The 11,470-nt window shown below is 49.0% G+C and overlaps 4 protein-coding genes across 4 annotated transcripts; 2 read left to right on the top strand and 2 right to left on the bottom strand.

Moving 5' to 3' along the window:
- Positions 1-67: 67 nt before the first annotated feature.
- RhiXN_08473 (sister chromatid cohesion protein) lies at positions 68-5,645 on the top strand (the record flags this gene model as incomplete). The annotated part of the gene is made up of 24 exons (XM_043328289.1): positions 68-172; positions 229-426; positions 480-1,254; positions 1,311-1,459; positions 1,518-1,582; positions 1,634-1,717; positions 1,769-1,924; positions 1,991-2,041; positions 2,182-2,347; positions 2,395-2,585; positions 2,744-2,854; positions 2,900-3,020; positions 3,074-3,241; positions 3,304-3,521; positions 3,582-3,696; positions 3,749-3,763; positions 3,864-3,930; positions 3,983-4,088; positions 4,207-4,321; positions 4,387-4,539; positions 4,609-4,692; positions 4,929-4,995; positions 5,194-5,534; positions 5,586-5,645. The coding sequence occupies 24 exons, from the start codon at positions 68-70 to the stop codon at positions 5,643-5,645; spliced, it is 3,681 nt and encodes a 1,226-aa protein (XP_043183674.1).
- A 1,150-nt stretch (positions 5,646-6,795) lies between these two features.
- RhiXN_08474 (NAD(P)H-binding family protein) lies at positions 6,796-7,331 on the bottom strand (the record flags this gene model as incomplete). The annotated part of the gene is made up of 2 exons (XM_043328290.1): positions 6,796-6,951; positions 7,215-7,331. 2 exons carry the CDS (start codon positions 7,329-7,331, stop codon positions 6,796-6,798), a joined length of 273 nt encoding a protein of 90 aa, XP_043183675.1.
- Positions 7,332-7,548: 217 nt separating this feature from the next.
- On the bottom strand, positions 7,549-7,905 carry RhiXN_08475 (NAD(P)H-binding family protein; the record flags this gene model as incomplete). Its single annotated transcript, XM_043328291.1, has 2 exons — positions 7,549-7,821; positions 7,867-7,905. 2 exons carry the CDS (start codon positions 7,903-7,905, stop codon positions 7,549-7,551), a joined length of 312 nt encoding a protein of 103 aa, XP_043183676.1.
- Positions 7,906-8,209: 304 nt separating this feature from the next.
- Positions 8,210-10,891, top strand: RhiXN_08476 (alcohol dehydrogenase; the record flags this gene model as incomplete). The annotated part of the gene is made up of 7 exons (XM_043328292.1): positions 8,210-8,312; positions 8,380-8,396; positions 8,447-8,607; positions 8,662-8,719; positions 8,779-10,349; positions 10,402-10,624; positions 10,682-10,891. 7 exons carry the CDS (start codon positions 8,210-8,212, stop codon positions 10,889-10,891), a joined length of 2,343 nt encoding a protein of 780 aa, XP_043183677.1.
- Positions 10,892-11,470: the final 579 nt, after the last annotated feature.

Raw genomic sequence — 11,470 nt, forward strand, 5'->3', positions numbered from 1 at the left:
TGGCTGTGATAATCACGTGACTGTATTGTGAGACGCGCCTCTTCTCTCGATCACTAGACCAACGACGATGGTGGCAACAACACGCGGGGCAAACTCTCCTCGCAAGCTCAAGTTCTCGGATAAAATCATTACCAAAGGCCTTACCACAGATGCATTGGTGAAAAGGATGAAGGTCAGCTCTCAATATGCATCACATTTGTCCAGACACTGAATGTTATTGTTATGTAGACACTTCATTCGGAGCTTGCGTCCATTGACCAAGACAATGTCGACACAAATACGTTACAGGGTGTGAGAAAAGAACTCATCAGTACTACGATACTCCTTCACAAGGACAAAGGCGTCCGTGCACTGGCTGCATGTTGTATCGCAGACCTCTTACGACTCTACGCGCCTGATGCACCGTATACTGCCCCGGAACTCAAGGTAAGCTAACTAATGACTTCTATCCCAAGGCCTTGAAATATAGCACTTTATAGGATATATTTCAGTTCTTCTTTCGACAGCTTTCTACCGGGCTGCGTGGGCCTGATGCACCTTATTATAACGAATATTTCTATCTCCTCGAGTCACTGGCTTCCATCAAATCTATTGTTCTTGTTTGCGATATCCCTGCTGCCGATGAACTGCTTTGCACTATTTTCCGCAATGTCTTCGACTTGGTGCCGATGGGTTTGCCAAAGAATGTCGAAATGTTCATGGCGGAAATCTTGGTGGCCCTCATCGACGAATGTGCCTCGTTGCCATCCGAAGTCCTAGAAATTCTGCTCGCACAGTTTCTACCAGCTCGTACTCGCACCGACTCTCCTGCTTATAGGCTTTCAATAGGTGTATGTACTCGGACGGCTGACAAACTACAACGACACGTTGCTCAGTACTTTGGTGATTTACTTTTACAACATACCCCTGATGATCAAACTTCTATGCCTGCGGAGGATGTTGAAGAGTTGCGTACGGCTCATGAACTTGTCCAACGATTGGCCCAAGCGGTAGCCCCCCTGCTCTTAAATGTCGTCCCTCAGTTGGAGGAAGAGCTTCGTGTCACCGATCAGACAATTCGGTCCATTGCCACACAAACACTGGGTGCTATCTTTGGGGATTCCAATGGTGCTAAGCTTGCACGCACATATCCCTCGACTTGGACACAGTGGCTGTTGCGCCGAAATGATAGAGTCGCTGTGGTTAGAGTGATATTCGTTGAATGCGCGAAAGACATAGTATCTCGTCACGCTGAGCTCAAATGTGATATGGAAGGTAAGGAGTGTCGCTCGTTGTTCACATTTTGATCACTGAAGTATCTGCATTTACAGAGGCACTTAAAGGCAAATTCATGGATCCTGATGACAAGGTCCGCGCAGCAGTGTGCAAGCTATTTTCTCAAATCGATTATGAGGCTGCGTTACATCATGTCACGAAGTCTCAGTTGGAGGAGTTAGCTGGCAGGTGTCTGGACCGTAAGGTGAGTTGTGGATGCGCAAATCACGTAGTAGTACACATTTGAGATCACTATTCTGTAGCCTGTGGTACGTCACGAAGCCTTCAATAGCATAGGCCGGTTATACAGCTTAGCGTACCCAGAAATGTGAGTTTTACCCAGAATTAGCCGCACCGTGTACACTCACAATTGAGATAGCGAAAATAATGATTTGGCAGCCGTCCCTCAATTCTCTTGGATACCCGGAAAACTGATAGAAGCTGCTGCGATGCCCGAGACTAGGTGTGTTCCCCAATTTGACTAGTTTCACAACTTTGATTGACATAGAATCAGGGATGAAGCTGAAAAGTGTATTTCTGAGTTTGTACTCCCCATGCCTACCAAAAGCGAAGATGTCGTGTCTTGGACAGAACGATTACTTTTGGTTATGAAGTATTTAAATCCAGGACATATTACTAGTTTATTGGCACTTGCGAATTTGAAGTCGCCGTGAGTAACTTGTCACACGAAATCCTTTATGATATAGTTGCCTGACTTTGGATTCATATTTCATAGCCGTCCATCTGTATTCGAACGCTTCATTCAATGCTGTGTTGACTTTAATGTGTGTGTAGCAAATAAACGGTATATCATCCAAGTTAACATCCATTGCCAGGGCGGTACCATTGATAAAACGAAGAAGAAATAACCAAAAATCTCCATCATGCCATTAAAGTGGTTACATGTTGAGTCCATATTATTCTTAGTATCGAGTTGTTGCCTAACAACGGTTTCGTAGCCCAAAGTGCAGATGCTAGTAAACTTGCAGACGACCTCCGAACATTCGCCAAGCTAAACGAGAGTAGGCTCTACAAACTATTGAAAACATGTGTGGATCCGCAAACTGATCTTAAGGCGTTGATCAAGTCCACAGTATGCTCGTTTTTCTGTGTTGATATTTGCTTTGCTCATTCTTCTAGTCCGAGTTCCACCGGCGTGTTGAGCAAGCATCCTCTGGTATTCTTGAAACTATGTCTTGGTTTTTAAGACGAGCAAGTCTGCATATTGTCAATCAATCCTCGATTCCAACACTAGTCAAGAAGCTCAAGCTCTCCGACCAACCAAACACAGAGTCGCAATCACTGGTTGGGATGGGCGGAGACGAAGGCAAGTATTATCCATTGATATCCCTGGTCTGGTTGTCATCTTGAACATGTCTGAAATTTGCAGCCCTCCAACAAACGCACGCGGAGATCATTGCTGACCGAGCTCAATCCGTGTTGGAGTGCATGTCCAAGTTCAACCCCACAGTGTATTCTCCACATGTAGCGAGCTTATCAAAGCACTTGCGGATGAGAAACATCCTCGCCTCGTCCAGTGCTGCACCCAGGCTCTGGCTGCTGTTGTCAGAACGGATAATTCATTGGCTCCGACTGAAAAGTACGTTCCATACATCTATGAGAGGCGCTTCTGATCTCTTGCTAGACGTACAACCGACCGACTAGTAAAGATCGCCCAATGCGATTCGCCAAAGCAAGCAAAGTTTGCCCTTCGGGCCTTATCTTATTGTAAGGATGGAGCTGATCTCTGCGCTAAAGTCGTCAAAGTGAGAGCTCCACACGGCCTTCATACTGTGGGTCAAACTCTGATATCCGACAGAATATCGCATCAACCCTGCCGAAAGCCAAGGGCGATACATTAGTGGCGCATATTGCCGCTTTGGCCGAGGCCGCCAAAGCTTGTCCCGAGGCGTTTGAAGACAAGAGTAACGTTATCACAACGTACTTGGTGCAAGAGCTCCTCATGTCAAATATTCCCTCCACAGAGGTACGTAATACTTGGTGTCTAATTGCGGCTGTATTGATGGCTTACATCTGGATAATGTCTAGGATGAAATGCTCACTGATGACGCCGATGAAGAGTGGGTCGAGGACAATCAACTGAACGCAATCGGCAAAGCCAAGCTCCTTGCCCTCAAGGTTATGCATAATCGATGCCTGGCCCACGTTAACTCTGATGCAGCGCTAGATGTTAGCCAACCCGTCTTCAAGCTGCTGTTTGCCATTCTAGAGCATGGAGGAGCTGTCAATCCAAGTATCGATTATGAGTGAGTGGCGAAGCATACCGAAAGGCCAGCTATTAACTTTACAATCAATTTCAGTTCCAGGGTCAAAGCAAGACTCCGCCTACAAGCTGCAGTGTCTCTCCTGAAGATGTCTTCGGCTGAAACGTATGGCAATGTTGTTCTCAAGAATTTAATCATGTTGGCCGTCACGTTGCAGGTAAGATTCCATTATTGACAACGACTTGTGATTGGCTAATTATGTGGACAAGGACACCTCGTTCCGGGTACGGTCCGAGCTACTCAACAAATTTACTCTCCTGTGTATCAACCGAAAACTCGGGCCCAACTTTTATGTGCTAACCTTTATCACTGCCCACGATCCAGAGCGGGAAATCAGAGAAAGAGCTCGCAACTGGGTCGTTGCATCGATGCGCAGGCTCCCAATCGGCGAGTTTATCTGCTGCTTAGAATGTATCTCAATTGCTCATACCAAAATCTTATAGAGTTGCGAGTACAGCACTTTGACATGTTGTTCATTCGGCTGCTGCATTTGCTGGCGCACCACCCCGATTTTACAGTTACCACTGAAGGTTTGCAAGATATGGCCAAGTAAGTATTTCTATACACTATATATGCGCTGGAGAAAGCGTCCCGCTTCGCTAGACCGCGCCACTTGATTCCAGACACATACACACAGAGGAGAATCGCTGACCAAACCGTTGGTCAGATATATCGAATTTTATCTCGATATTGTCGCAACCGCCGAAAACATCTCTTTACAGTTCCACCTGGCACTCAAAGCGAAAACCGTGCGTGATGCTGATTCTCATGTGTTCAGCGAGGTAAGTGGCGTTGGGCGTGCTCCCGACCTCCGAGTGTTGAATGAGCTTTTGTTCCCCGCGTGCAGCATCTATACGTCCTGAGCGAGTTGGCTCAGCACCTTATTAGGGCACGCGCTAAAAACAGAGGGTGGACATTAAACACCTATCCTGGCAAGGTTAAGATTCCGGGTGACATTTTCCGTGCGTTGCCTAATCATGAGGCGGCGAGCAAGGCATGTGTCTCCCAGCTACGGGGACCACTCACCCCCGCGAGCTGATTGCTGACGTCGTCGCTGCCATGCCCACAGATTTCCAAAAAGGAGTACCTTCCAGAAGAAAACCTTCAATGGCTATCTTCAGCTGGAAAACCCATCCGTTCACCTACAAGCAAGGTAATTTCTTTTTGTTTGGGCGTTCAACGGCGAGTGTTCGGCGCTAAGCCGCCCACACCCTGGGTATTTTGTTTGCTCGCTTTGGCGCGCGACTGTTCAATTTGGCTGCGGACTGATATGCGTCCATGCGATGACGTTCGTGACCATGTTGCTGGTGCCGATCACAACACTTCCCCAGATAAACTTTTTGCCATGCGTATATGCTCAACGTCTTGTACTAGAGTCGTAAAACGGAGACGACAAGGACAAAGCTCCTCGGAAGCGCAAGGCAACTGCCTCAGGGCGAACAAATGGAACAACTAAGTGAGTATTAGTTTTGTTTTCCTGGACATATCCATATTCGTCCATCGGTGGAACGGTGATGGTATGTCCCCGGTGACCACAACCCCGCCGATTCAACATCCATACATTCAACGTGGAGGCAGGAAGCTTCTATCGATGTTTCCCTGCGTTGAGAGCTCGTTTGCTGATCATTGACTATATGAATGTGGAACAGGAAAGCACGTCGTCCTAAAAAGACAAACACGTGGCGAGAGCAATCGGCAGACGAGGAATCGGACGAAGACTTGACGAGTGAAAGCGACGAGGACCAAGACAATGTCAAGACCCAACATCATGCAAACACTACTAGTACGCGGGAAGAGCGTCGGCTGAGGAGAAGTCGAGGAGGCGAAGAGTTGGAGCCGAAACAAGATTCGGAACAGAGTGGCGAGGAAGAAGGGAGCGGTGAAGAGGAAAGCGGCAGGGAAAGCGGTAGGGAAAGTGATGGAGAAACCGAAGAAGAAGTCGATCAAGGGGGCGACAAGGATAAGAGCGTTGGAGTCGCGCGCAAGAAGAGACGGGTAAGTTTTATGCCCAGTGTCTCTGGAGAACATCTACTAACCATAACTCAGATGCGAGGACCACGACTCACGCACAGAAAACGTCGGGCATCTAGGCCATCCAAGCCATAGCCTAACCCTTGTTACTTTAGTTCAAACTTGTTCATCTCGGTATACTATGTAAATGCTTCTGCTTGTCGATATATTACATTGTTCATGGAATACCTTTTCTTATTTTTTAAATCTCGAGCCCATCATCGACATCACATCTTAGTCGAGATGACTAAATTATCAGCTCATTTTCAACAATAACCAAAGAACTTGAACAGAATACTCTTTTGACTGCTAAATTCTTTGTTCTTGGATTCCAGGATATAGGCATCGAACACATGAGAGAGGGCTGGATCACGCTTGCTCACCATCGCAGCTGGCCATGGAAAATTTTGCCCGGCTGAATCTGTAGCTAAACGGGTAGCAAGGTTTGACGGCAAATCCGTCTTCGCACTGTGTGGATCCGGTTGAATACATTCACTGGGAAAACAAAAAACCAATCTCCACTGTATAGACCAAATGCTGATTCAAGTCAGGCGGTTCCGCTGGGCGGCTAAAGGTTTTATGCACGGTACCCAGGACTTCCCGCCCGGATTCGCGCCTCCACCTTCCATTTAAGTACATATGCACCAGTGGGCCCCACCATTTATTGATTTGCTTCCAGACTCTCGAAACACGAAGACTGTGCGGAGTGGAACTTGGGCCTGCTAATTGATCGTGCCACATAGATGAAGCGTTAATCCAGTCGTGAGGCTGACAAGTTACCTGTGACTAAAATCTCTCAAAAGGGAAAGTATAGCGATAGCGGATGTTAAACACATCCCGGCGCGGGCTGGCGGGACGTATTTGGACCACTGGGTACCTGGATAGGTAAGGGTCTCGCGACTATCCGACGCCGTTCGCTGAGGCAATAAAGTCGAGATCGCGCGAACGGTAATCTTATGTCCGATCCGGCCAAGAACTATGTATACAACTTTACTTATGACCGGGACCATAATCGCTCAGAGAGGAAGGTAGACCGCAATGATAGAGGAGCCACCCTCGGAGACTGGCCTATAATTAGGCCTACGAGTGATCGCCACTGCAATCGCACAAGTTCATTGACCCAGAAAATTCCTATCGGGGTGGTGGAATTGATTTTTTTTTGGCCAATTTGCGGGAATTAGTGACTCATGTGGGAGAAGTTCATTTATTTATGCAGCAGGTTTTAATTAATCAGTGCGACCTTCATTTAGGCTTGACCCAGCCAATCCGTGACGCCCTTCTCGACAAAGGCGTCCAGAGCGGGCCCAATAGGCTTATCACCCCCGGCCATGTCGATCCCTAGTCCTGCCGCTTTTGAGGGAACAGTTGCGAGATGGAGAAGCGCTGTTGCAACGTCCTCGCGCTACTCGGTTTTCGCCGATTTTGCGTCAGATTACAGATGAATTTGGCCATGAGGTTGGATTTAAGATTCGACAAGCAAAGTCCGAAGTAAACAAATACGTCAGTTCCAAGTAAACAAACGGATGGAAATGATGGAACATGGAGGGTCGACATATGAGCTTTTGCTCGGAACCGGTCGTCAATCAAATAGAAAATGAGAAAACGAATTTGGTAGGTGAGATGACCTAGTCGGGGATCAGAACAAGCCGGGAAGAAACGACGCACCGAGATGGTTGAAGTGAGATGGGTTCGTCCGATATCGGCTTTACCCGTTCCAGGATTGTCGGATAGCCCACCAGGACGGAGGATGATCCACTCGAACGAGGTGCGTTTGACGAGCATTTTTCGGCCTCGTACTTCCACTTGTACCATGCGGCAATTGCCTTGCGAACGTGCAAAGCAACTTGCTTGTCTTGTTCGGTCTACCATGAGGAGGCCAATCAGGAGCCATATAGAGGTAAGAAAGATAGGGCTTACATAGTGTTCAGGGAACCGGTCTTCATTACCCACATCGAGTCCAGAAACCAACACGAGCCGGGTTTCTTCCCAGAAACGCTGTCTACGCATCGAATGTTTTGAGTGCACCCTGATAATCAACAGCCTTGGTACGTTCCTCGCCACCTTTGCCCCCTGCTCCAGCACTGAAGTAAACAACATCGGCCTTGGTTTCAGTAAAAAGATTGCTGAAATCGGATATAGGGGCATCCTCGAGGGACAAGACATGAGGTTTCGCACCAGTAGCCGAAATATCTTCGTTTTGAGAGGGGTCTCTGATGACCGATGTCACTGTATGCCCAGCGGTAGACGCTTTGCGGGCGAGGTGGAGCGCCACCTGTGTAGGATTAGATAGATCGAGTACATCGCAGATCGAACTAACCTTGCCGTGTCCTCCAATTATCACGATATTGAGAGACATGGTAGACTGTCGATGAAGGCGGACGAAAGGGGATGTCGCAACCCATGTGTTAACGTTTGGAAATGGATGACATCAATGATTCCCGATATTCGAATTCAAACCCGCCGGCTTCATGGGGTTACCCCGATTCGGTGTGATCATGAAGAACCTTGGAATTCGTGATCAGGGAATTCGAATTCATTGGCCATTGCGGATGTCCGTTGAGCACCCGTGAACACGGCCAGTGTGACTGCCCGTTACTGGTCGTCGACTGCATATATATATAGCTATACGTGTTACTTGTTCTCTCCTTCCATGCTTCTCGATGACCCAGATACACCCCCCTACACAGATTTCGCTCGTCCAATCCCGCGCTCGCGGTCCTCTCCAACTCCAACCCATGCATATCCCCACACCAGGACCGGCAAGTTGATGTGATTTCTGTCGTTTATTTATCTCTGACCGGTATTTAGGGGCGCGTGGTTGTGAGGGTAGCTGCAGCGACGATGAATGTGAGTTGCAATTAGTGGATATTTAGGTTTCAGTCCTGATATTCTCTTAGTCGCTTGATCACAAGATACTCACCTATGGGATCCTCGCCCAAGAATGGCCTTGGGTAGGTGGTAACGAGTATGCTGGCACAGTCGTGTCGATTGGCCCCGCCGTTGAAAACCTCGCTGTTGGTGACCGAGTAGTTGCTGTTGCTGTCAATTTCATAGAAGGGTAAGTCGATGTTCGCTCCCATCCGAGCATTAGGCTGACGCATAGACAACACAGACAAGAAGTGTCGGGGTGGCAGGAATATGCTCTTCTTCGCGCCGATTTGTGCACCAAGGTACATGCACTTCGCACGATGACTTGCCCTCCCCGTTTGGTCTGACGCATGAGTTATAGCTCCCGGGTCATGTTTCTTTCGACAAGGCGTGCACTGTGCCCACTGCATTTGCCGGCGCCTCCATTGCCATTGCTATTGAGCTCGGGCTCAAGTACCCTGACCCCCCTCCGCCCCCTCCCACAAAGTCAGCAGCAAGCATATGGGAGAGTGCTATGGCCGCTCTTGGCAATGGCGCCACGTTTGGATGGGACCTCGAAGCAGGCACAATCCGAGATGGCGTATGGTTACCTAAACCCAAGGTTTCAGCTATTGAGGGGGCCACCCTCTCTCCCGAAGCGGCTGCTAAGAAAGCCGAGGCCGAGCGGCTCAGACGAGAAGAAGAAGAGCGGCAAGCCAAGGCCCGCGAAGAACGTGACGCATATGTTCATGCCACTCTCACTCGCGCCTTTACTGAAGAAGTCGAGAAACGCCGGAACCAGGGACCACAGCATTCCGCCTTTCATGTGCCTGGATATGGCACGCGCCCACACCGAAAACAGGGCTCTACTATCGGGTCCGATTCATGGGGGAGCAGTCACCCAGTATCCTGGGGCGCCTTTGATGTGACTCATGAGGCAAAGGATAGGCGATGGGGATCCAGCTGGGAAGACAGGGGCGCGCTCCGACGGTTTGAAGTTATCGGTGAAGGTCGCAATGCACTGGGTTTGGTGACGACAGGTCTTGGTTTGGACTTCGGCCCTAGGTTTGGCTCGGCTCGGCTCACACCTCAAGGGTCGACCGGAACGGACAGCGCTAGCACCACCAGCGCCAGCACGAGTATGGGACGTACTGGATCTGATGATTCCAACACGTCCGTATCGACTTCCGAAACGACGGGAATGTGCTCGTCATATCCTTGTTTGCGTGCACCAAATGTGGGCCTTGTCGGTAGACGAGGGTCCGAACCATCACTACGAGCCCAACAGTCGTTGTCAACTTGGATGGGTGTTAAGTCAGCACCTGACCCTGGTCTAGGACCCACTTACGATCGCTATCCGTTACTCCCTGCCCACCCAAGCGAGGTGGCAACCATCCGGCCTCGTTCTTCGGGCTCAGTCCCTTCCAAGCCGACTCGCTCTCTCGCCTCCAGTGTGAGAGGGGCAACATCTCCTTTCCGTGTTCCCGCAACGCTAGCCAACCGAGGTCGTGGTCGCGGTAGCCCACCTTATCGAGTCAGAGACCAAAGCCCGCTCGGTCAGCGAGTCAACTATTCGCTCGATGTTGGCATGAAGCCAGATCTGGCACCAGCTGATCGTCATGATTCCTCTATCCACTACTCAGCACACGGTGTCACGACCCATATCGCACCCAGCCGTACCACGCCCAGCATTGTCACGACCGCCCCCAAGCCGGACGCTTGGAGTTTGTCGGCTGGGGGTGGCGTTCCTAATACGTTCTTTCCTCCACCGCTTCCTCGAACAGGAACCCCAGTATACGTAATGGACGAGCCTATTTTACTCTGGGGTGGAGCAACGTGCGCAGGTCGAGCCGCTTTGCAGTTGCTCGGGCGTGCGGGATATACGAACCTATTCGTAGTTGCTGCCCGTGAACGTCACTCTGAACTGACTGAAATATGTCCAGCTGGCACTAAGTGAGTCCCATTTGTCGTATGATGATAGTTTCGTTAGCTGACATTGTCCAAGGTTTTTCGACTACAGAGATCCCAATGTTGTGGATGAAATCCGCAGCTCGATTGGAGTTCGAAAGTTCAACAAGGTGATAGATACCGTATCGATGCCCTGCACTCTTGAGCCCATCTCGCGCTTGGTGACCTCGGGAGCCAAAATTGCGACCTTCTTGCCTGTGAATACGCCCATGCCTGATGGAGTAGAGGTTAAGCCCGTCATGTTTGGTCGCTGCCATGATGTAAGTTGTTTGTTCCATCCCTTTCTGATAAGCACTTATGGCCCGTTGTGAGTTTAGTACACTGGCAAAGACACACTCTCTTTCAATTTTGGAAAGGAGAGCATGTGGCCGCTCTTGGGAGAACTCCTTCGAAAGGAAGAGTGGGTTTACCCACCTGCAGTACATCTCGATGGCGGACTTCGGGCCTGTGCGACGGACGCAATGAGAATGATGTCCTTGCCGGAGTATGCAGGAAAGCGGTTGGTTTTTGAGATTTCAAGCCATTGATTTCAATTCTTCGTTCGATCCTATGAGGTTTATGAAGCGAAAAGTATGAGATATGATAACATCATAGTTAATATGTGCTTCTCTGTCATTTTTACTCCACTCATTCTTTAGAACTTGTTTATGATTGGTGATACAATCAGGATGGTGCACAGGTGGTTGCCTTTTGTCCGATTAAATGTATTTTTATTTGTCGAAACAACTCGACGTGATGTATGGTAGTCTAATTTGAATTTTCTTACGCATATACGTGGCTTTGTGTCCAAGGTTCTGTGAGGCACATGTGTATAGTATTCTCGTGCTGGCTCATTTACACAGCGCTCGACCGAAACTCATAAACATCATCAAACCCATCACCAGCTGCTTATCCAGTATCTACCCGCGGCGAAGCAAATGGCGAGGCCAGTCTGAAAGGTAACATAGATGTATGTAGCATGCAATGCAGGTATCGTGGTTTTTTGTGATCAACCGGCCACTGTAAGTGATACCTTAAAGATCTTGGCTTTCGGCCTGAAATATTTTCAATCCGGACGACTACTATATGGTTTAGTGTTGAACTATGATCGGCCAACTACGACTAAA

This window comes from Rhizoctonia solani, chromosome 10, assembly GCF_016906535.1.
Source record: "Rhizoctonia solani chromosome 10, complete sequence".
NCBI classification, from domain to species: domain Eukaryota; kingdom Fungi; phylum Basidiomycota; class Agaricomycetes; order Cantharellales; family Ceratobasidiaceae; genus Rhizoctonia; species Rhizoctonia solani.